General features: G+C 50.9%; 3 gene segments (V, D, J or C); 2 read left to right on the top strand and 1 right to left on the bottom strand.

Moving 5' to 3' along the window:
* The window catches only part of LOC114509505, a 167,431-nt gene that overhangs the window by 110,659 nt on the left and 34,903 nt on the right, over positions 1–21,869 (bottom strand).
* On the top strand, positions 6,753–7,369 carry LOC114509493. The segment is given in 2 exon segments: positions 6,753–6,864; positions 6,981–7,369. Coding segments are annotated over 2 exon segments (432 nt in total).
* Positions 16,348–21,869, top strand: part of LOC114509492 — a 12,823-nt gene continuing 7,301 nt past the window's right edge. The window contains 2 exon segments of the V gene segment in view: positions 16,348–16,434; positions 16,560–16,874. Of these exon segments, the coding sequence occupies positions 16,389–16,434; positions 16,560–16,874 (361 nt within the window).

The following is a 21,869-nucleotide window of genomic DNA, read 5'->3' as shown; positions in this document are numbered from 1 at the left end:
CATGCTAAAATAGGACATTGAATGTTTGTGGGGGAAATGCCAATCAGTGCTGGCCTGGGAACTGGGGAGATGGATCTGAAAAGAAAGAAATTTGAAAGACTATGGATCTGTTTGTGAGGATGACAAGTACACTCATTCTCTTGATGAATTGGTGGTGATTTCTCAGGTTTACATAAATGCCAACCTTATGAAATGGTGCGCACTGTATGTACAGTTGGTTCCCTGTCAAATGCACCTCCCTAAGTGGTCGTGCATATTTGACGATTATTCACTAGGTCAGAGAAGGTTCTTAGCCACCTGGATACCCTGTGCTCCCTCGTCCAGCCAGTGCGTTGCCCTCCGACACTGCGATGCTCAGTCTGCAGGCTTTGCCTCAGTGCCTCACGTTCTCACGAGTCTGAGTATTTGCCAAGCCTGGTACACCGTCTCACAAACCTGCCCGTCTTTTCGAAATTCTTTTTTCTCCAGGATGACCCCACTGTGCAGTCTAAGCCCTGATCCCAGCCCCCTCCCTGGGGCCCTGGTTGAAATGGCAGCTCAGGGGTGCCTCCTGAGAGCCCTCTGCTCTCTCCCTCCTAGAGCTCTGGACGCATGCGAAGGTGGTTCTTATTTCCATGTCTCCTTCCCCTCATACCCCAAGACCCATCACTGGAAAAGGTGGTTTGTTTCTATCAGAGACCTGGGGCACAGCACGTAGTGTGCCCAGGGACGTCTGCGGACCGACAGTGACCAGGTGTTTCTATCCACAGATGAATTCTGAGCAGTGAGAGCAGGGGTGCTGTGGGTCCACCAGGACCAGGCACTGGGTGCCTCCCGCTGTGGCTTGGGGCCTGTGGTTACTGATGGGGACCCTGCAGCTGCATCCCCACTGGGCTGGGCAGAGCCTCCTGCTCACTGGTCTGTGTAAGGTCCCAGTAGCTGTTTCCACCCTGGACCCTCCCAGCGGGCAAACCCAGTCTCACCCACCAGCTCCCTGTCCAACCAGCTAGGCTCTCACTTGGCTGGTTCTCAGGGTGGAAAAGGTTCATCATCATTGGGGGGAACAAATAAGAGTGAACAGCTCCTCCTCTTCCCAGCCAATGGGGGAGATAAAAGGGGCCCGGCCCACCTCAGACCTCATTTGGGGCCACAGGAAGCTGCCTGCACCATGGCCTGGACCCCTCTCCTGCTCGTGCTTCTCTCCCACTGCACAGGTACGCTGAGTCTTCAGATGCCCAGGGACAAAGTGAGGATAAACAAGAGACTGCAGAGGGGGAACCTGCGTGGTCCCAGATAGTGTAGATGGGAACCTGCCTGTAGCCAGCAGCAGTGGGACGGGAAGGTGTAGGGACTGCGGACATACTGTGTGCACAACTTTGAGGAAGACTGGAATTTGAGAGGCATGTGTATCTTAGCAGTCAGGAATGAGGCATAGGCAGGGCCTCCACTGTGAAGTGAGAAGCTGGACTGGGACTATACACAGTAGATAAGAATCATAGTATCGGGGAGTCCTGCCATAGGCATGGGGATGCAGTCAGTGACCTGTCGAGCTTCAGGGACCACCTGGGCTCCAAGGCCTTTAGGGAACAAAGAGAGATGTGTGCCCTGCCAACACCAGGGGGCGCTGTGGGACTTTGCAGTGGTCCCTGCTGCACAGCTGCTCAGGGAGGACCGTTCACTCAGTGGGGCCCAGGTTTTCAGACTGGACGCTGTGCTCACTGCTGGGGAGTCAGCATCTGTGTCCTCTGCGACTGGGCAGAGTCCCCTGAGGAGAAATCTTTGTGTGGTCTCAACAGGTGCTTCCTCCCAGGGCTCTCCCAGGGGTGAAGCCATCCTCCATCCCCCTCAGTCTTCGGTGTGAGCTGAGCTCTGGGCTCACAGGAGGGGTCAGGGAGGGGCTGGGCAGTCGCTGGTTCTACACACATTTGCCTGGATGGCCCATCCTGTGGCAGAAGGTGGGAAGGAAAGGAAGCCTGGGCAGTATAAGAAGTTGGTCTGAGGTTAAGGAGTCCAATCAAGGGGTCACAGCAGAGCCTGCCCATCCCTTCCAGGGACCTGAGGCACCCTGGTCCCTGAGACAAGGCACTTCAGGTATAGTGTAAAGACCGAAGTCTGGGAATATTCCAGGCACAGAGCCTGGTTCTAAAGCCGGCACCTGGGTTGTGATGTCAGGGAGAAGGGCATCATGCAAGAATAGGTGTGCAGATCGAGGGCCTGAGGACATGAAACCCCCGTGTGGGATGTGAGAGGATGAAGGCGAGGCCCCAGCATTGTTGGGAAAACTGTGATTCTCCTCCAGAGAAGGTGGGTGAGGTAGATCCCTGGATGTGACTGTTCTACAGCTCAGAATCTCATGGATCTCTCAGAATCCATAAGAATTTACGTGACGGGTGTTTCCTGAGTCCACGAGACCTGGACTGTCCTTCCCTCTCCTGTCCCATTGTAGCTTTTAACCAACACAAGTTCCCAGGGGCACTTTGCAGCATCAGGAAGCACAGCCTCCCTGGGGTGTGCACAAGGAGACTCCACCCAGGAAGGTCCTGTGGACGCTCTCACCAGGGGAGAAGCACAGGCACTGTGGGCATGTCTGATGCCGGTTGAGACCTCCAGGCAGAGCCCTTAAGTGTGTGACCTCGGAGGCATGGTGGACGCACTTGAGTTCCACCCCGGCTCTCCAGAGTCAGGTCAGTGCACACACCCTCCGTGGTCACACAGGGCTGCAGCCTGATGGAGAACGAGGCTGGAGGTCACGGTCAAAGGTGCTGAGGACAACCGACTGACACAGGAACATGCAGTCCATGGGAAGTGCTAGAACATCTGCCCTCCATTCCCCTGATTACAACTCCAAACATCTGTCCCTACTTGTGGACAGCACCAGCTGAGGTTTGCATTCTCTGTCCCTGTGCTAGTGAAGCTGCAGGGACTGATGCTTCTGAGTCAAACCTACTTTAGGAATGCCACAAAATTCCCTCCTGTTCTTCCTGCTCGTGCAATGAAAAGAACAATTTCTTTGTCACCAGAAGCTACAATATACCACCCTCACGTTGACTGGGAATGACAGAGAGAATCCCCTCTTGTGAGAGCCACGAGCTTCAGGTCCCCTGAAGCCCAGTCCCCTACCTGTCCCCTGAGCCTGGCCCAGGATGTGCTGATCATTCCTTGAGTTCTGACATCTGCACACAGCAGAGTGTCCACTTTCTCCTGAGGTCAGATCCTTGAGGAACTTCTGGGTTCCCAGGTACAGGAGGGAGTCCTGTCCCTTTAAGGCCCTGGCTCTCAGGCTCATAACTTATACACAATACCCAGTTGAATAACACGAATCCTAATTATTTAAAAGTTTTTAAAAACATTTGAGTTCATTCAAGTCTAGAGCCTATGACACAACACTCAATACCACCATTTATGAAAATTACATGAAAATATCAAGAAAACTCCGTTTTCTCTTCAAGTTCAAATTTGGAGCCATTTTCAAAAAAGTTCATTAGGACTCAATGTGGAATGGGTTGAAAAAGGGAAAACAATATACACACAAAAAAGTTGTTTATAGTAGTGACTAATTTTTCAGGCTTTACACTGAAAATAATTTTAAGATTAGATAAGAGGGGGAAAGGCAAAAGAATCATAAATATATAATATATTCAAAAAAGCAAGGAATAAATCATCAGAATTGTGCTGAAGGGGACATGGCAGGCCCGAGTGGGAAGAAGGAAGACAGGACACGTCCTCTCTGACAGTGTGGACTGTGGCGGCCGAGAGGGACACAACCCGTAGGTACCTGGGCAGTGGGGGTGGGGTCGAACAGCAGCGTCTCCAACACACACCAACGACACGATGTCCCCTCATTCACACAGACATTGTGTCAGCACAAACCGGCAGAGTGCAGTGAAGGTTTCGGGCCTTGAACTGGGATTAAGAAATTCTTCTATGTGAAATGGCACCAGGCAAGCAGAAGAAGCCCGAGCACATGTGAAGAAAACCTGAAATGTCTGGCAACATAAACACAGTGAATGTGTCCTGCATGGAGCGGCCTGGAAGTCACTGGTTGTCAGGAGACAATAACGTCTTAGTTCCCAACTCCACGGAGAAGCCTACTCATTCTCATGCTGTGGGAAGTCACATCCAAAAGGCCCCAGGGCCAAATCAGGGTGCCCTGCAGGAGTGCGGGCTGTGGTCTGGGGGCTGGTGGGCCCTGGTGGGCCCTGGATCAGAGACCAGCAGGGGGCACTGTGGGGCAGGTCCTGCCAGGACCAGCTTAGGGAAAGGCCTACATGGGAAATGCTCTCCTGCCTTTTGCACACTGGGACAAAGACTTTCCCCACCACAGTGTGGTTTTTACAGATCCCTCATTGTTTATTTATTTCAGTGGAATCTAGTGTTTCATATTCATATCAGGGAACATAGTCTAGGACCTGTAGCCCACTGTCTCAATGTACACCTCCAAAGTCTGTCTTAGAAAACAACGTGTCATCTGATGGCCTGTCACCCAGCAGATAGTTCCTGATGCCAGACGCAGGCTGCCCAGGAGAATCTGTGACTGGTCAGGACAGCACCAGGGACACACACGGAGGTCAGCTGTGTCTGACTCCAGATGGTTGAGTGTTCCTGGGCCCATATAATTCACCACAAGGTGGATACCTGGTGTGTGCTGGGCTCAGGTAGGGGCGAGGAGCACTAGAGGATGTGACTGAGAAGACAGAGAATCTGATTAAGTGTCCGAGTTCCAGCCGCAGCACAGCGGAGGATGGGAGGGGATGAGAGTCAGTTCCGTGAGCAGGAGGAGGCGGTGGTTTGGTGAGACATGAGCCTGGTGCAGGTCTGAGACAGAGCAGGGGAGCGGGAGAAGGACAGTCTGGTTTTCAGGTTTCAGAGGGAGGAAGTGAAGGATGGGATGTGGGGAGAGGGTGGTCCTTGAAACTGGGTGGGAGGGGAGTAGATGCACCTCCTTGGTGAAGGTCACAGGCAAGTGAGTGTGGCTGAGTCCCAAGGTGAGCCCTGGATGGAGACTTTACCCACAATTCCCTGCTCGTTCAGTGGTGACTCAGGGAGGTTTGTTTTCCGGAAGACAAGTGGGTTATCACTAGTTTTTGAACTCTCTGAGGTTTAAGTGACCCCGGTGTCACCAGGCTGATTTTGTCCTGGGAGGGGAAACCCCTAGGCATTACCAGGCATCTGACCCCATAGCAGCCTGCCCCGTGAGGACAGCGGGACCCTGGTACCAACAGACCGGGAGCCCTGGCCTGCACGAGATCCCTCACAGCAGCACCCTGACACCTTCACTGTGCTCAGGGCGGGGACTGTCTCACTCATCCTGGGAAGGTGAAGCCTGTCCCTGGGGTAGGAACTGGGTCAGTCACAGGCTGACACAGGGCTGGCAGGCCTGGGTAGCCATCGGAGAACAAAAACAGTTTCCCCAACTGGTTCCACCACGTGGGTCACTCTGCCTTCCGCCCTCATCATCGGTCAGTTGGGTCTGGTGTGTGGACACTGGAGATTGACGTGGGAAACGGGCGAGGTGGTTCCAGTCTCACCAATGAGCAGCTCTGACCCCTGACATTTTTAATGTTCCCCAAAAGCTGAGTTCTGAGGAGAGCCACACCCCCTCCCATCTGTGAGGAGCGGTCTGAAATGACATATTCCTGGGAAAGTGAGGAGGCAGCAGAAAGTCTGCAGTATGGCCTCCTTTCCCAGCAGGACTCACACGGGGAAAGCGGGTTTTCAAGTGGCAATGGTGGCCCTGCCCACATCCCCTGGGCGCCTCTGCTTCCCCTGCCCCTCCCTCAGGTGAGGACAGTCCCAGAGGACCAGCACCTCGGCCTCAGGGCCCCACAATCCATGATGCATCCCCTTCTGGTTTTCTTTCCAAAGTTGTTTCCCCTGGTGACCTTGAAGTCATGTCTGAGGATCCCCACCCACAAGGTCCTGGTCACAGGTGGTACTGTCACTGTCACTGTCCCCTTCTGGGTCCAGGAAGCTGGGGTCAGAGAACCTGATTCAAAAATCAGATGTCTGCTCTCATTCCAATATACACGGGACCATGGGAATTACTTATTCAATGTATGAAACAATGAAGTTCCCACTTACTAGGTAAAGCATGGTTAAACTTATATGCATAAAATATACTTATTGTCTGCTGAAAGAGAGAAAATATATTGAAAGACTATTTTTGTGTCTTGGAGAAAGACAGATTAATTTCTAACAAGGGAGGAATCACAGTAAAATATAAAACTGTCCTGACAACAGGGCTCACGCCGCCATGGGGCAGTCACTGCTCCAGGGAGGACGACCTGAGGGAAAGCAGCAGCACGGTGCTGACCAAGGACTAGCCGAGGGACATGTGGACCAATTCACCCTGAGGAATCTGAGAAGGACAGGAAAGTGTCCTTGAGTGACGGGGATCCCCCATAGAGGGGCACTGGGACCACCACTAAGGGAGCAGGTCAGTGAGCAGGACTGTGGGGAGGTAGGATCTGTGTGTGATGGGTGTCAGCCAGCATGTCACACAGTGGTGTGTCTAGGTCTGGGCACCAGGGGGCGCTCAGGGATTGTTCCTGCAGGTCTGGGGTCATCAGAGCTGGGACCTGTGACTTAGCACTGCCTGGTGCCCCCTGCTCAGGGTACAGCTGTGACCTTGCCACGCCCTGTGTCTCACACAGGCTCACTCCTAATCCCCCTGAAATGCCTGACAGAGGGCCCAGTGAGGGAACAGAAACTAGGGGGGTGTCATTTGCATGAGTGGGCCCTCCCTCTCTCAGAGTATGAAGAGGGGAAGGGAGAGGTTTGGGGACGCTCTGCTTTAGCTGTGGGGCCACAGAAGACAGGTCTCAGGGATGGTCTCCACCATGGCCTGGTCCCCTCTCCTGCTCACCCTCCTGGCTCACTGCACAGGTGACTGGATAAGAGGAGAGGGGAGGAGACCTTGGGAGGACCCCCGTGGGGGGGTCTTCTTCCTGCTCCTGTCTCTGGAGCCAGAATCACCATCTCTGTGTGTCTCCCTCCTCCAGGGTCCTGGGCCCAGGCTGTGCTGACTCAGCCGCCCTCAGTGTCGGGGAACCCAGGACAGACCGTCACCATCTCCTGCACTGGAAGCAGCTCCGACATCGGGGGTGGTAACAGTGTGAACTGGTACCAACAGCTCCCAGGAAAGGCCCCCAAACTTTTCATATATGGTGATAGCAATGGTGAGTCTGGAGTCCCTGATCGATTCTCTGGCTCCAAGTCTGGCAGCTCAGCCACCCTGACCATCACTGGGCTCCAGGCTGAGGACGAGGCCGATTATTACTGCCAGACCTATGATGAGAATCTCGATGCTCGCACAGTGCTGCAGGCCTGTGGGGAAGTGAGACAAGAACCCCTGTGTCATCTGGGAGCTGGGTGAACACTGCAGCTGCTGCTGCTCATCTTGAGCCTGTGCCCTGTGCCTTCTGCTCATTCTCTGGCTGCTGTCCTGGGCCCAGGTTCCCCCAGGGACTCTGGGAGGGAAAGTTGCTTCTCTCCCTTCTGTCTTTAATGTCACTCACAGTAGCACTTTCCCAGGCTAAAGGCCCAAACAAAATTGAAAGGCCAACTCCCTCCAGCTGGGGACAGTTGACTTTTAGACTGGTTTGTATTTATTATTTTGTGTAATGGTAACAAAAATGTAACATTGTGTTGGACTCTTGAACCTACCTTGGAGCCTGAACACTGTGTGCGCTGTGCGTGAGGGATGAGTCAGCTGTCTGCATCTCACATTCTAATGTCCTTCAGTGTACTCACTGCTGACTTGCAGTTTTGTCTTCTGATTTCCGTATAAAATATGACCATTGACAAGTATAAAATTATAACAGATGGTGGTTTCCAGAGGTCTGGGATCAAGGGGGTGGCCAATGTGGGTAAAGGCAGTGAAATGGACCAACTCCCAGTTGTGAAATGAATGGTCTGGGGACATTGTGGACAGCACGGGGGACTAGGGCAGGGATGCTGTGGACATTCGCAGGACAAGAAATAATAAACATTGTTACCATGTGTAGTGATGGAAGTTAAGTAGACTCATTTTGTTGATGAATTTACAGTATTTATCAATATAGAATGATGATGTTGTGCAGGTGAAACTAATATAAGATTGTATATCAATTATGTCTGAATTAAAAAAGTTACAGTAAATAGAGTGAAATATTAAAATAAATCAGAATTTCTGTTCACAGCAACACCTGCATGTGAAAGTTTAACGTATCTTTATCAACAGTCTCCCCACCCTGAGAGCAACCGACAGGCCGTGCATGGGTGTGTATTACAGCTGTGTGTGGGCTCACCCCAAGCCGCGAGCAGCAGTGAGGTCCTCCAAGAAGGGGCTTCTTTTAAAAGGTGATGTCATTTTTAACATGATTCTAATGATGTCACATTTTGGAAGAGGGAAAACTCTAGGGAGCGTGGGAACATCTGTTGTAAATTTGACTGTGTGAAAACAAAGAAGGAGCAACTGAATTATTCTACATGATAATGTAATGGCACCTAAGTGGCACTCCGACCTTGTGAAATGCATTGAAAACTGTAAAGCACCATGACAGACCATAACATGTGCACATGACATGCAGGTTAGGAGGCTGAGGGTCCCATGGTGGAATTCGGAAGGTGACAGGAGCCCATCAGTTTGCACTGTGAAGGCGTGAGCCACTGCCCTGCGGGGAAGGGTGGGGTGGAAAGTGACTGACCAAAGTACCTATGACAGTGAGGGCAGCTGTCACACTACCAGCAAAGGAAACTGCCCATAAACTCTGCCCCAGGTGATAAAGTGCATTCCCAAGGAGATACAAGTAACAGTGCGGGTGTGACTGTGCTGTGCACGGTTGTTACATAATCACGTGAGTGGGTGAGCACAGGTAGGAGCCAGACTCCTCACTCCAGTAATGGAATTGACATTTGTCACCAGGGGGAGGAGGTGTGATGCTCCCGGCAGTGACGTGTCAGAGTTGCAGATACAAGAATGAACTCAGGTTTGGTTCATGGGCATGTACGATTGCAGTTGGAAATATTTACAAATGTGCTTGTTCCTGCACTAGTTTACTCTAAATATTTTATTGTCCTGTCCATTGAGTGGAATTGCACATGGTATTGACCAATGGGATGAGTCTGCCTTTTCCCACACATTCGCTTTTACAAACACTCTGAAACAAATAACGATGGCTTCTGTGGAGAAATGACTTTGGAGAGAGAGAGAGGAAAGGGGCGGAGGAGAGACAGGGAGAAAGAGGAGAGAGACAGTGAGAGAGGCACACACAGATGTGGATGTTGCTGTTCCACTTGTTTGCACATTCATTGGTTGCTTCCTGTATGTGCCCTGAGCACAGGCCAAACACACAACCTTGCCTCATCGCGACACAACTAACTGACTGAGCTACCTGGCCAGGCCCTGATTTATGCTATAACTGCAAATTTATACCTTTGAACTTCTTCACTCATTTCTGTCCCACCCTACCTCAGCATCTGACAACCACCTATTTGTTCTCTGTATCTTTGGTTTATTAAGGGTTTTTTTGTTGATCAGATTACACACAAAAGTGAGATCGCGGTATCTGTCTTGCTGTTTGACTTACTTTGTGAAGCATAATGTCCCCAAGATTTATTCATGTTGTCTCAGATGACAAGATTCCATTTCTCTCAAAGTTTCATTTGTACACTGATTTAACATAATATATTATGTAGGACATGATCTTTAACCATTCATCCATGAACAGATACTTAGGTGATTTCCATATGTTGGCTGTTGAATAACAATGCTGTCATGGACCTGGGGCTGCATATGTCTCTTGGAGATGTTTTAGTTTTCTTCAGATAAATACCCACAAGTGGAATTCTGGATCATAAAGTCGTTCTGGTTTTAGGAATGAAGCCCAAGGAACCATGTGCAACCTGCTGAGCTGCAGAGACCAGCAGGGCTCTTGGGGTTTCAGGCCAATGTGAGGAGTGTGGGCTGCAACCAGCAGGGGGTGGTGTGGGACTGTCCTGTGGCCCCTACACAGCTGCTCAGCTAGGACCCTTGACTCAGCGGAGCCTGGGGCTGGGGGAGGGACCGGAATTCACTGATTGTTACTCTGCAGATGGGTCCTCTCTGGCCTGGCAGATCCTCTGAGCAAAGACCTTTGTGTTCTATCATCAGGTGCTTCCTCCCCAGGCTTTTTCTTTCTTTAATGATATTTTCCCATTACCATTTAGTCCCCCTTAATCACCCCTCCCCTCACAAATCACCCTACTGTTGTCCATGTCCATGAGTCCTTTCTTCTTTTTGCTCAGTCCCTCTACTCTGACCCTCCCCCCTTAGCTGTCACCCTGGTCTCTATCTCAGAGAGCGTCTCTGTTTTCCTTGTGAGTTCAGTTTGTTCATTGGATTCCACATGTGAGTGAAATCATATGGTATTTGCCTTTCTCTGACTGGCTTATTATAATATTCTCCAGGTCCATCCATACTGTTATAAAAGGTAAAATTTTCTTTTTTTATAGCGGAGCAGTATTCCATTGTGTAACTGTCCCATAGCTGTTTTATCCACTCATCTACTGATGGACACCTAGGCTGCTTCCATATCTTGGTGAGTGTAAGTAATGGGGCAATGAACATAGGGGTGCTTAGGTTCTTTAAATTAGTGTTTGAGGTTCATTCAGATATACTCTGTAAGGCCGTCATACCCTGGATGCACCCCATCTTGTCTGATCCCTGTAATTTTCAAGGGGTGAAGCCAACCTCCATCCCCCTCTGTCTGGGGTATGAGCTGAGCTCCAGCACCAGGGCTTAGGGAGGGGCTGGGCATTCCCTGGATGGACACCCATTTGCATGGACTGCCCCTCCCCTGGCAGAGGGGGGGAAATAAAGGGAGGCCTGGGTGGCCCAGCCCCACTGTGGGCTCAGGGGAGGTGCGCACTGGACCCCTCTCCTCCTTGTGCTCTTCTCTCACTGCACAGGTAGGGACCGGTCGTTAACAACAAAAGATTTCCCTAATTTGACTTTGTCTCTTCCTGCTCAAAAAAATTTTATAATGGTTCTTCTCACATTCCTTATGAATGTCTGTGTTTACAGATTCCCTCTCCAAGCCTGTGCTGACTCAGCCACCCTCCCTATCTGTGTTTCTGGGAGCATCAGTCAGACTCACTTGCACCCTCAGCAGTGGCTTTAACGTTGGCTGCTACTACATATACTGGTTCCAGCAGAAGCCAGGGAGCCCCCTCCAGTATCTGTTGTCCTACCACACAGACTCACACAAGCACCAGGGCTCTGGGGTCCCGAGCCGCTTCTCTGGATCTAAAGACACCTCGGCCAATGCAGGGCTCCTGACCATCTCTGGGCTGCAGCCTGAGGACGAGGCCGACTATTACTGTGCTACAGCTCATGGCAGTGGGAGCAGCTTCAGTTACTCACAGTGGCTCAGATGATGAGGAAGTGAGACAGAAAACCCTGGGCCCATGGAATTTGGCTTTGAGCTTCCCTTTCAGTGATGGCCCCTGCAGGGGAGGCTTCTCTGTGGCAACACGTGTCCTTGAGGAGGAAAGCATAACCCACAACCTAGGGCTGTCACCTAAGGCAGCCCAGGGCATCCCAGGAACACACACGGGAGACAACAGAGCCTGAGGTCACATACCCAGAGTTTCTGGAGTAAATTAACAACAAGAGATATTTTTTAAACTACGAAAACTCAGTTTTATCCTTCAGTTGTATCTCCTTTACTCCTCACGTAGAAAACTTCACTTCTGATGCTCATGGCCACCAAACGTGAGGGAATTTTTCATCACAACAAGAGATTCTCTCAGATATCAGCTGTATTCCCAGCAGTTTAGCTCAATGGTAACACTATCTGCCTGGAGCCCGTGTGAGAGGCACAGGTCAGGGCTGCGTCCCCCAGGACTGGCCCCACTCAGATGCCAATCACCAACAGGACGTCTGCAGACTGCCCCCAGTTTCTGTGGGATTTGGCTGCGTCGGGAGGTTCCCAGGATCCTGACTTCGGGTGTGATTAGTTTGCTAGAGCATCTCGTGGAACTCAGGGGAACACTTACTCTACCACATTGTTAGAGAGCGGGGTAAAGGACAGAGTGGAACAGGCAGATGAAGAGGTGTGTGGGTGATGAGGTCTGGGAAGGTCCCTGTGAAGCTGGCATGTGTCACCCTCCTGCTGTGGATTCCTTGGTCAAACCAGAAGCTCCACAAGCTCAGACATTGGGGAATTGTATGGGGTTTTCACATCATAGACATGGTTAATTATTAACTGGTCTCTCTGTCCTCCTCTGTCATTAAGAGACTGGGAGTGGAGCTGAAAATTCCAACCTTCTGATCGGGGTTGGTCTCTATGGTGACCAAGCCCCACCAAGGAGCCCACCCAGAGTCACCACGTTGGGTAAAGGGACATTCGTGCCACCCAGGGATTTACAAGTGTTTCAGGATTTCTGCTTCAGGAAGTAGGGCAGGAACACACACACACACACACACACACACACACACACACATTGCATTATGATTTAATGTAATTGCACAAAGTGTTGAAGTGACCACTCCTCTGGATTTCTAAGAGGAGGGTTAGGCACGCCTCCACACTCAGGTCTGCACTGTTTCATGGAGCCGTGCAGTGAGTGTTAGAACATCAGGGACCCATTTAGAATTTCATGCAGCATCTCATATTAGGTGAAATGAAGGCAATCTTACAAGCTTTGTGGAGAGCTCTCCTGCTAATGCTTAATGCCTTTTTCTATGGGCAACTTTGCATTAGAATGTACTGTGTTGCTAAGCTCTAACATGCTGGTCACTGAGAAGTATGGACTCTGGTTTCTACTAATAAAAAACAAATAAACAAACAAAGAAGCCCCAACAACCCAAAATGGCTAGAATTCACAATCACATTGGTGACAACTGAAAATTCCTATTACTTCAGTAGCCTCAATTTTGCTTTTTTAAAAATATTTTATTTATTTACTTTTAGAGAGGGAAGGGAGGGAGATAGAGAAAGAGAGAAACATCAATGTGCGGTTGCTGGGGGTTATGGCCTGCAAGCCAGGAATGTACCCTGGCTGGGAATCGAACCTGAATTTTGTTTCTTATAAGATTTGTGTAACCAGCTCCTTCCCAGGCAACAAGAACTACGACGGTAACAGTGAGTTTGACTATTACAGTTACACTATTATTTTATTAACTCAAAGGCACTTTACAAGAAGATACAAATATGGCTTTTAATAGGAATGTTATACATGAACTTGCCAAGAATCTCACTGATATGAGTTGTGACATAAATCCCCAGATTCTCCCAACACCCATTATAAACGACAGCATGAGAACCTTTTTGCAGAGCAACTCCCAGCTCAGCTCTGTGACTTACCCTCCCAGGGGCGGGCTGGGGTATCTTACAGAGTCTCAGTTCCCATTGAAGAGTGTTACAAAGGGCTGTGTACTCATATGGAGCATCACATGCAAACTTTTCTGTTGGTTTATTTTTGTTTGCTTGCCTGTTCTAATATTAAGGCAGCTTTTGTTCAAAAGATGTCTCAGTTATGGCCACGGCTGTCTCAGAGCTGCTAGTCTTGCAGATCTTCCCTAAAGTAAAAATCTTCAGAATCAGTCCTTTTGTATGTTGTGCATCTGAAGATGGTCAGCCAGGATGCAGTGGGGTTGATGGGGAATTGGTGTTTTGCTGCCCCCTAGAGTCAGGTATGCGAGGTCCATGCAGTGAAGAGGCCTGGAGCCCTCCCAACCCTAACCTTCCAGGAGGGAAGTTCCTCCTGCTCCTCTTCAAGGTCCCTGGGAACCAGACAGACCTGCCACCTTGCTCCCAGCGCAGCCCCTCCTGTCCATGTCGGTCTGTGTCTGTGACTCTGCTGTCACTCCCATCCCCCCTCCCTGAATCGGAGAGGCTCTTTTCTGGATCTGAGGGTCCAAGGAAGCCCCCTAACATGCTTACAGCCAGGTAAACCATCACAGGTATCATCACCTGCTGACAGCAGAGAACTGTCCAGAAGATGTAGAGGGATAAGGAAGCTGCCTGAGGTGGGCAGAGGCCCAGAGGAGATGTGACTTAGGGATCCGTGCGTCCAGGCCTCAGCCCAGGGTGGGAGCTCGTCCTGGACAGGCTCTGCCCCCTTGGGCCATCTTCCAAGAATCCTTCTCTTCTTACCCAGTGAGCTCATACCCAGGGACCCTGTTGACGTGGACTCTGGGGGAGCCCCATGGTCCTGGAGCTGGTGCTGAGGTGTGAGCAGCTGTGCCTGCCCCCAGGGGCCAGCAGGGCCCCTGTTCACGTGCCCGGGGTGGAACCCAGCAGCTGCGGCCTCTGGGACATAAAGTCCCCAAGCGTTCCTTTCTTCTCACTGGCTCCTTTGACTTCTTCATCTGTGGATCAGGAGAGACATGTGTTAAACCCCGGCTCCTGTGGTAACCCAGGAGTAAAGGAGGGGACGCATTATCACTGTAAATGAGAAAAACACTGTGTGCGCTAGAAATAGAACTGCTAACATTTAAAGATGAAAACACAGTTCCACCAGGAAATGTGCACAAAATCTCAAGCTGGCAAAACTTTCTGAGCTGGAACAGCAGAAGAAAAACCGGGGACTAATCCACTGTGCTTTACCAGGTTGTAAATACTGTGCTCTTTGACAGGCAATGTGGACAGAATGGCCACCTCAGCCACAGACCATTTGCAGGTCATATATCTGACTTAAACAAAAAAACTTTGCTGTAGGTCACTTAGTGCTGAGAAAGGTTATTTCAAAAGAAGCTGCCCCGAGTATAATATGAAGATGGCAAACAAGCACAGGGAGAAATGCTTAGCCTCAGAAGGCGTCAGTGACGTGCGGATGAAGCCACAGGAGACCACACTACACTCCTGTGAGCGTCTGAAGTTCCTGCGAGTAACCGTGGGGAGTGTGAGCCGGGACGTGGCACAGGTCCCGCTCCTGCTGGTGGGAGTAAGAGTGATGGAATCGCTTTACAAGACGGTCTGGTACTTCCTCAAACGTTACAGACGTGCCTCCTAGCACGTCCCACTGCGGTGTGCCAGAGAGCAAGGCGCACACACTGCACGTGCTCACCCTGGGGCCAAACAAACACTCAGAGCAGCTGTCCTTCCAGTCTCCGCAAACCGGAAATGACCCTGATGTCTCTGTGGGCAGGTGTTGAAAGGCCCTGTGCATCATCCACAGACTGGGCACTGTTAGCAACGAAAAGACACGGATGTATGATGTAGTGTGGATTCAGTTTTGAGATGCCAGATGAAATATAAAGACAGGGCATAATATATTATTTCAAATTTATGTAACAGTAAAATAAGAAATTGAATGTTTGTGGGGGAAATGCCAATCAGTGCTGGCCTGGAAACTGGGGAGATGGGTCTGAAAAGAAAGGAATTTCAAAGAATATGGATCCGCTTGTGAGGCTGACAAGTACACTCATTCTCTTGATAAAGTGGTGGTGATTTCTCAGGTTTACATAATAAGTGTCAAGTTTATGAAATGGTGCACACTACATATGTGCTGTTGGTTGCTTGTCAAATACCCCTCCCTAAAAGGTCACGCATATTTGACGATTATTCATTAGGACAGAGAAGGTTCTTTGCAACCTGGATCCCCTGTGCTCCCTCGCCCAGCCAGTGCATTGCCCTCCTACACTGCGTTGCTCAGTCTGCAGGCTCTGCCTCAGTGCCTCACGTTCCCACATGTCTGAGTATTTGCCAAGCCAGGTACACCGTCTCACAAACCTGCCCGTCTTCTCGAAATGCTTTGTTCTCCAGGACGACCCCGCTGTGCAGTCTAAGCCCTGATCCCAACCCCCTCCCTGGGGCCCTGGTTGAACTGGCAGCTAAAGATTGGCTCCCAGAGCCCTCTGCACTCTCCCTCCTAGAGCTCTGGACGCATGCGAAGGTGGTTCTTATTTCCACGTCTCCTTCCCCTCATTCTCCAGGAGACCCATGACTAGAAAAGGTGGTTTGTTTCTATCAGAGACCTGGGAGGTAGCACGTGGTGTGCCCATGGACTTCAGTGGACCGACAGTGACCAGGTATTTCCATCCCCAGATGAATTCTGAGCAGTGAGAGCAGGGGTGCTGTGGGTCCAGGGGGACGCGACAGTGGGTGCCTCCTGCTGTGGCTCGGGGCCTATGGTTATTGACGGGACCCTGCAGCTGCATCCCCACTGGGCTGGGCAGAACCTGCTGCTCACTGGTCTGGGTAAGGTCCCAGCAGCTGCTTCCACCCTGGACCCTCCCAGGGGGAAACCCAGTCTCACACATCAGCTCCCTGTCCAACCAGCTAGGCTCAGAGGTGTCTGGTTTTGAGGGTGGAACAGGTTGATCATCATCAGGGGAAACAAATAAGAGTGAACAGCTCCTCCTCTTCCCAGCCAACGGGGGAGATAAAAGAGGCCCGGCCCACCTCAGACCTCATCTGGGGCCCCAGGAAGCTGCCTGCACCATGGCCTGGACCCCTGTCCTGCTCGTGCTTCTCTCCCACTGCACAGGTACGGTGAGTCTTCAGATGCCCAGGGTCACCCACCGATCCTATGTCAGCTCCCAAGGCTTATCTCCCTAAGTGGCTTAAACTTTATGCCGACCCCAGGAGCCATGAGTGTCTGTGTGTCTGCAGGTTCCCTCTCCCAGGCTGTGCTGACTCAGCCGCCCTCCCTCTCTGCATCTCTGGGAGCCACAGCCAGACTCACCTGCACCCTCAGAAGTGACATCAGTGTTGGTGGATACAGGATAAACTGGTTCCAGCAGATCCCAGGAAGTCGTACCCGGTATCTGTTGAACTACTACTCAGACTCAGACAAGCACCAGGGCTCCGGGGTCCCCAGCCGCTTCTCTGGATCCAAAGACACCTCGGCCAATGCAGGGCTCCTGCTCATCTCGGGGCTGCAGCCTGAGGATGAGGCCGACTATTACTGTGCGATCAGGCACAGCAGTGCTTCTCACAGTGACACACACAGAGGGGGAAGTGGGACAAAAACCTTGGCCTGCCCAGGGTGAATGTGGGTGGAGGTGAAAGAGGGTGTAGAGGGACAAATCAAAATGAAGAAAACACAATGCGAAATGAACTATTTTTAAAAAACTCAGCTCTCTCAGAGTCTTGTTCAGGATGATTGAATCCTGTAAAGGTCAACTGCACGCACACACACTCTCCTTGGAAGCGTTGCTGATGCACAGTGTGTCTACTGGACGGTCCCCCACAGCACAGACTCTGCTCTTCGGGAATCGGGCCAGAGACATTCCTGTCCCTCCGAGGCTCCTGCACTCAGGCAGGCCAAGGAGAACTGCATCTCTGGGACCAGGGTCTAAGATACGAGGTCCTGGGTGAGGATACAGGCCAGGGAGGGGACAGGAGAGAACCTCACAGTAGATGGAAAGTCATAAAGAGAAACCAGATGAAAATGTAGAACCGAAAATGCCGTAGATATAATGTAAAAAGACAACTGTCTGGAGGGAGCAAGAACATGGAATGCTTATTTGTTATTTTATGTATTTTTCTGCTATGTGTTTATAGATTGGTGGTGGAAATCATTCACTTCATCATAAATATGCTGAAGACAATGTCAGCAGGGGGCGCTGTGGGTCTTCTCAGGGCTACAGTGGCTGAAACCAACTCCAAGGTTTGTGATTAAATTGTCCTTGGGCTGATGCTCATGGCCCGAGTTAGAGGTGACAGCAGGTGCTTCCTCCAAGTGACCGACTCAGAGCTCAGAGCAGCCCCAGCCTCCTCCTGCAGGTGAAGCTACAAACTGGGCCCAGGACCCAGGTAGGGATGGTGCTGTGAGCTCATTTTCTGTATAGGGAACCACCAAAAATACCCTTCACCAGTGGAGCTGAGGAGGAGATAAAGGGACACCCAGAGAGCAGCCCCAGCCTGAGGCCAGGGGATTTGGAGAGTGTCCACCATGACCTGGATTCCTCTCCTCCTGCTCCCCCTCCTCACCCTCTGTCCAGGTCTGTGGAGGCTTCAGCCTTTGGAAGGATCCCTCTGCCTTTATTCTTCATTGCTGACACGTGATTCTATTTATTTCAGGGTTTAATGGTCAGGCTGTGAGTCTCAGGAGCCCTCTCAGACTATGTCCCCAGGAGGGACAGTCACTCTCACCTGTGGCTCTAGCACTGGAGCATTTACCAGCAGTCACTGTTCACACCGGTGCCAGCAGAGGTCTGGCCAAGCACCCAGGACATTCACTGATTTATGATACAAACAAGAAGCAATTCTGGACACTCAGACCCCCACCTTTGACCTCAGGGCCCGTCCTCGGCAACAAAGCTGCCCTGACCCTCTTGGGGGCATACCTGGGGGACAAGGTTGGAGAAGTGCTGCCTATGACTCTGTAGTAGTGGCTGACACAGTTACAGTGTGAGAAGAGGTCCCAAGGCACCATCTGCCCTTTGAAAAGCCTGGGCACAAACATGGTCAGGGGATACGAAATCACAGTCCCGGCATATGAACTCGCAGGGCAGTCAGGGTGCCGAGCGTCCACAGATGGCAGGGGAGTTACTGACACAACCTGTGGTGACTCCGTGGGTCCAAAACCATTTCTCCTGAATGTCTTGCTCCTTGTTTGCACAATGTCTTCCTGGCACTTGTTGAAAATGGAAGTTTGCACTTGGATGTATCTGGTTTTCCACATTCAGCCTATGGTCAGCGTGTCTCAATCTTCCCCTGATTAGATCAATGTGGGCACAGGGGTAAGGAGGAACCAGCACCTCATGGGGATGGTGCCCTGCAAGAGACCATGCCATGAATTCTGTTTTCATTGTTGCAAGAAAAATGGACCCAAGAAACTGAAAAAATATATTAGAAATATGCTGTTCTTTGCCAACCAAAATATTAATGACATTGTTGAAATGCTAGGTGGGTGCCAAGAGGACAGTACTGCAGGCTGGGGAGCAGCAGGCGCAGTTTTGGGAGCTGGAAGGGACCCGCTGTAGTTGAAGCAAAGGAAGGTGAATGGTGGAGGCGGGAGGAGGGGAGCTGGCACGGGGAGGCAGAGAGATACTCACACCGTGTACTCGAACATGGACACGAAATGGGGAAGTCCCAAAAGGCAGCTGCTGGGTGGAGGTAATGTGAGTTCCCAGTCCACACCGTGCCCCTGTTTTATTGGACACAGGGTAGACCCCCAGCCCCGCCCCAGCAGGAGGAGCGGGACGGCAGTGGTTAGGCAGGTCAGAGCGGGCGCCTCATGGGCTAAAGATCTGAGAGTGCGGAGAAGCCGGGATGCTGCCTTCAGGATTGATGCCAACTCAGTCCTGCACATGTTACCATCATCATCATCATCATCACCATCATCATCATCTACCTTCAATTTGTGAAAGATGAGAATGCTCTCCTTTTAGATCTTGTTAACACAGTTCATTGGTGTTTTGTAAGTCACTATTGATGTAATTTTTTAAATAAAACTAAGGAAAAGTTCCCAAACACACAAAATAGATAATAAGACAAGAATCCCCTGTATCTATTAACTAATTTTAATAATGATTCAGTTTATGCTCGACCTTGATTTTGGTCCCCACTGCCATGCATAGAGGGTAGATTATGAATTAAAGGAAATTTATCATGGCTTACCATTTATTTAGTTATTTTTGTTTTCTACTTAGTGTAAGGCACTGACAAGGAAGAGGGAGGAGAGAAGCATGACAGGTCACAGTGAGTTTATCTTTACTGTGTCTAATCTTTGCCCTTGTGGGCAGGAGAGGGAATGACAGACAGGAAAGCATCAAAGTGTGACTGTGAAATGGTGACCCAGACACCTCGGTCTGGGGACAAGGGCTCTAAAACCCTGGAGGCAGGGCCCGTGACCCAGGACTCGGTAATGAGAACAGGCAACAGGTAAGAACATTAACAACAACAACAACAACAACAACAACTCAGAGGAGCTTTGGTGAAATCGAGCCCAGAGACTGACAGTGAGATACGAGGTAACCTGTGGGCCTGTCTGTTCTGAGGCTTTCTGGAAGCTTCCTCCCGGCCTGGCTGGCCCACTGTCTTCTGTTTGAGCGGTGTGCCCGGTCTTCCCAGCAACAGGGGATACTCTTACTTCCAGAGGTGCTCCTTCCGCGTGGCGCCCCAGGTCCTCAGCCCCCCAGACACGACTTCAGAGGCGCCGTAGAATCCGCTGGGGGCAGACTCGGCACCAGCACCTGATGGATGCGCTCCCTGCAGACGGGAGCGGGTTCTGAGTTGTGGCTGTTCCTCAGAAGGACACACTCCCCACGGGTGGGAAGGAAAGCACTACATTTGTGGTCACTGCCCATGATTTTGGAGCTGGCCCTTGGCCCTGGGGCAGGAAGGTGAAGTCCATCCTGACCTTCCGTGGAGTCCTTGGCCACCTGTCTGTGCCCCACGCTCACCTACACCCTTGGCGGCTGCCCCCCGTACAGGTCTGGTCAGGGCCAAGGTGGCCACAGACACAGAAGGGCAGGGCTGGGCAGGCCAGCTGCGGCGAATTAGGGATTTCTGAGTGATTGAGAAAACAGATGTGACCCAACATTTTCTTAAGCTTTACTGAAATAAGTTTTTTTATTGAGGTATGATTCATATTTTATTGCTAGGTTGTCAACATAACGATTCAATATTTGCAAACACTGAGAAATGATCATTACAATAAGTGTAGTTGATATCCTTTACCATACATGGTTGCATTTTTTTTCTTCTTATGACGGTAATATTAACACCTGCTCTCTCGATGCTGTGACTTTCAAATATGCTTTTATTAACTGCTGTCACCATGCGGGGAATTGTAGCCCGTGACTCATGTACCGTATCCCTGCCAGTCGGACCCTGGGCCCGTCCTCACCCGTCTCCCCTCCCCCACGCCCACCTCTGGCAGCCTCCCACCTCTTCTCTGCAGCTGCGACAGTTCAGCTCATTTCTCAGTCTGGTTCCGCTTTGTTCCCTCGGGTTTCACGCGTAAGTGAGGTCGTTTGCTCTTTGTCTTCCTCTCCGATTCACTTTTTGTAGCATCATGTCCTCAAGGCCCATCCATGTTGTTTCATTGACAAGATGCCATTCCTTTTCATGGGAGAACATCATTCCGTGTACAGTATTTATATAGCATTGTATATTGCTCATAAATTACGTTTTACTTATCTGTTCATCCCCTTAAGGGTACTTTGGTGGTTTTCATATCTTAGTTATTGTAATAATGCTGCCCTGAGTATGGGGGTTGCAGATATGTTTTTAAAATAGTGTTTTTATTTTCTGCAGATAATACCCAGAGTTGGAAGGGCTAGAAAATGAGGTCGTTCTTGTTTTTTTTTTTTTTTTTTGAAATTAGACCATGGATGTATGACTAGAAAGAGACACAGAAATCAAGAGGACTCTCAGGGCTTTGGGCCATGGGGAGGAGTGTTCTCTGTGACCAGCAGGGGGTGCTGTGGGGAATGCCCTGGAGTCCCCACTCATCTGCTCAGTGAGGACCCTTCATGGAAAAAAGCTGAGCGGGGGTGGGGCGAGGTTGTGGGGAGACCCACCCTGTGCTCAATGATGGTTACTCAGCAGCTATGTCCTCTATGGCCAGTCAGAGTCCTCTGAACAGAGATGTTTGAGTTTCCTCAGCAGGTGCTTCATCTAAGGGCTCTTTCAAGGGCCAAATCAATCTTTATTCTCCTCACTCTGGGGTGTGAGCTGAGCTCCAGCCCCAGGGCTCAGGGAGGGGCTGGGCAGCCCCTGGGTGGACACACATTTGCATGGACAGCCCCTCCCCTGGCAGAGCTTGGGGAGAAAAGGAGGCCTGGGCAGCCCAGCCCCACTGTGGGCTCAGGGGCTGTGTGCACCATGGCCTGGACGCCTCTCCTCCTCCTGCTCCTCTCTCACTGCACAGGTAGGGACGGTCTCGGGGACCAGGGCTCAGTTGCCAAGTTTATTCCCTTCCTGCTCCATCTCCTGAGAAACTTCCTTTGGTTCTGCCCCAGCACTGAC

This window comes from Phyllostomus discolor, chromosome 13 (genome assembly GCF_004126475.2).
Source record: "Phyllostomus discolor isolate MPI-MPIP mPhyDis1 chromosome 13, mPhyDis1.pri.v3, whole genome shotgun sequence".
Taxonomy (NCBI): Eukaryota; Metazoa; Chordata; class Mammalia; order Chiroptera; family Phyllostomidae; genus Phyllostomus; species Phyllostomus discolor.
The sequence above is the reverse complement of the archived record's forward strand: the minus strand, read 5'-3'. Positions and strand labels throughout refer to the sequence as shown.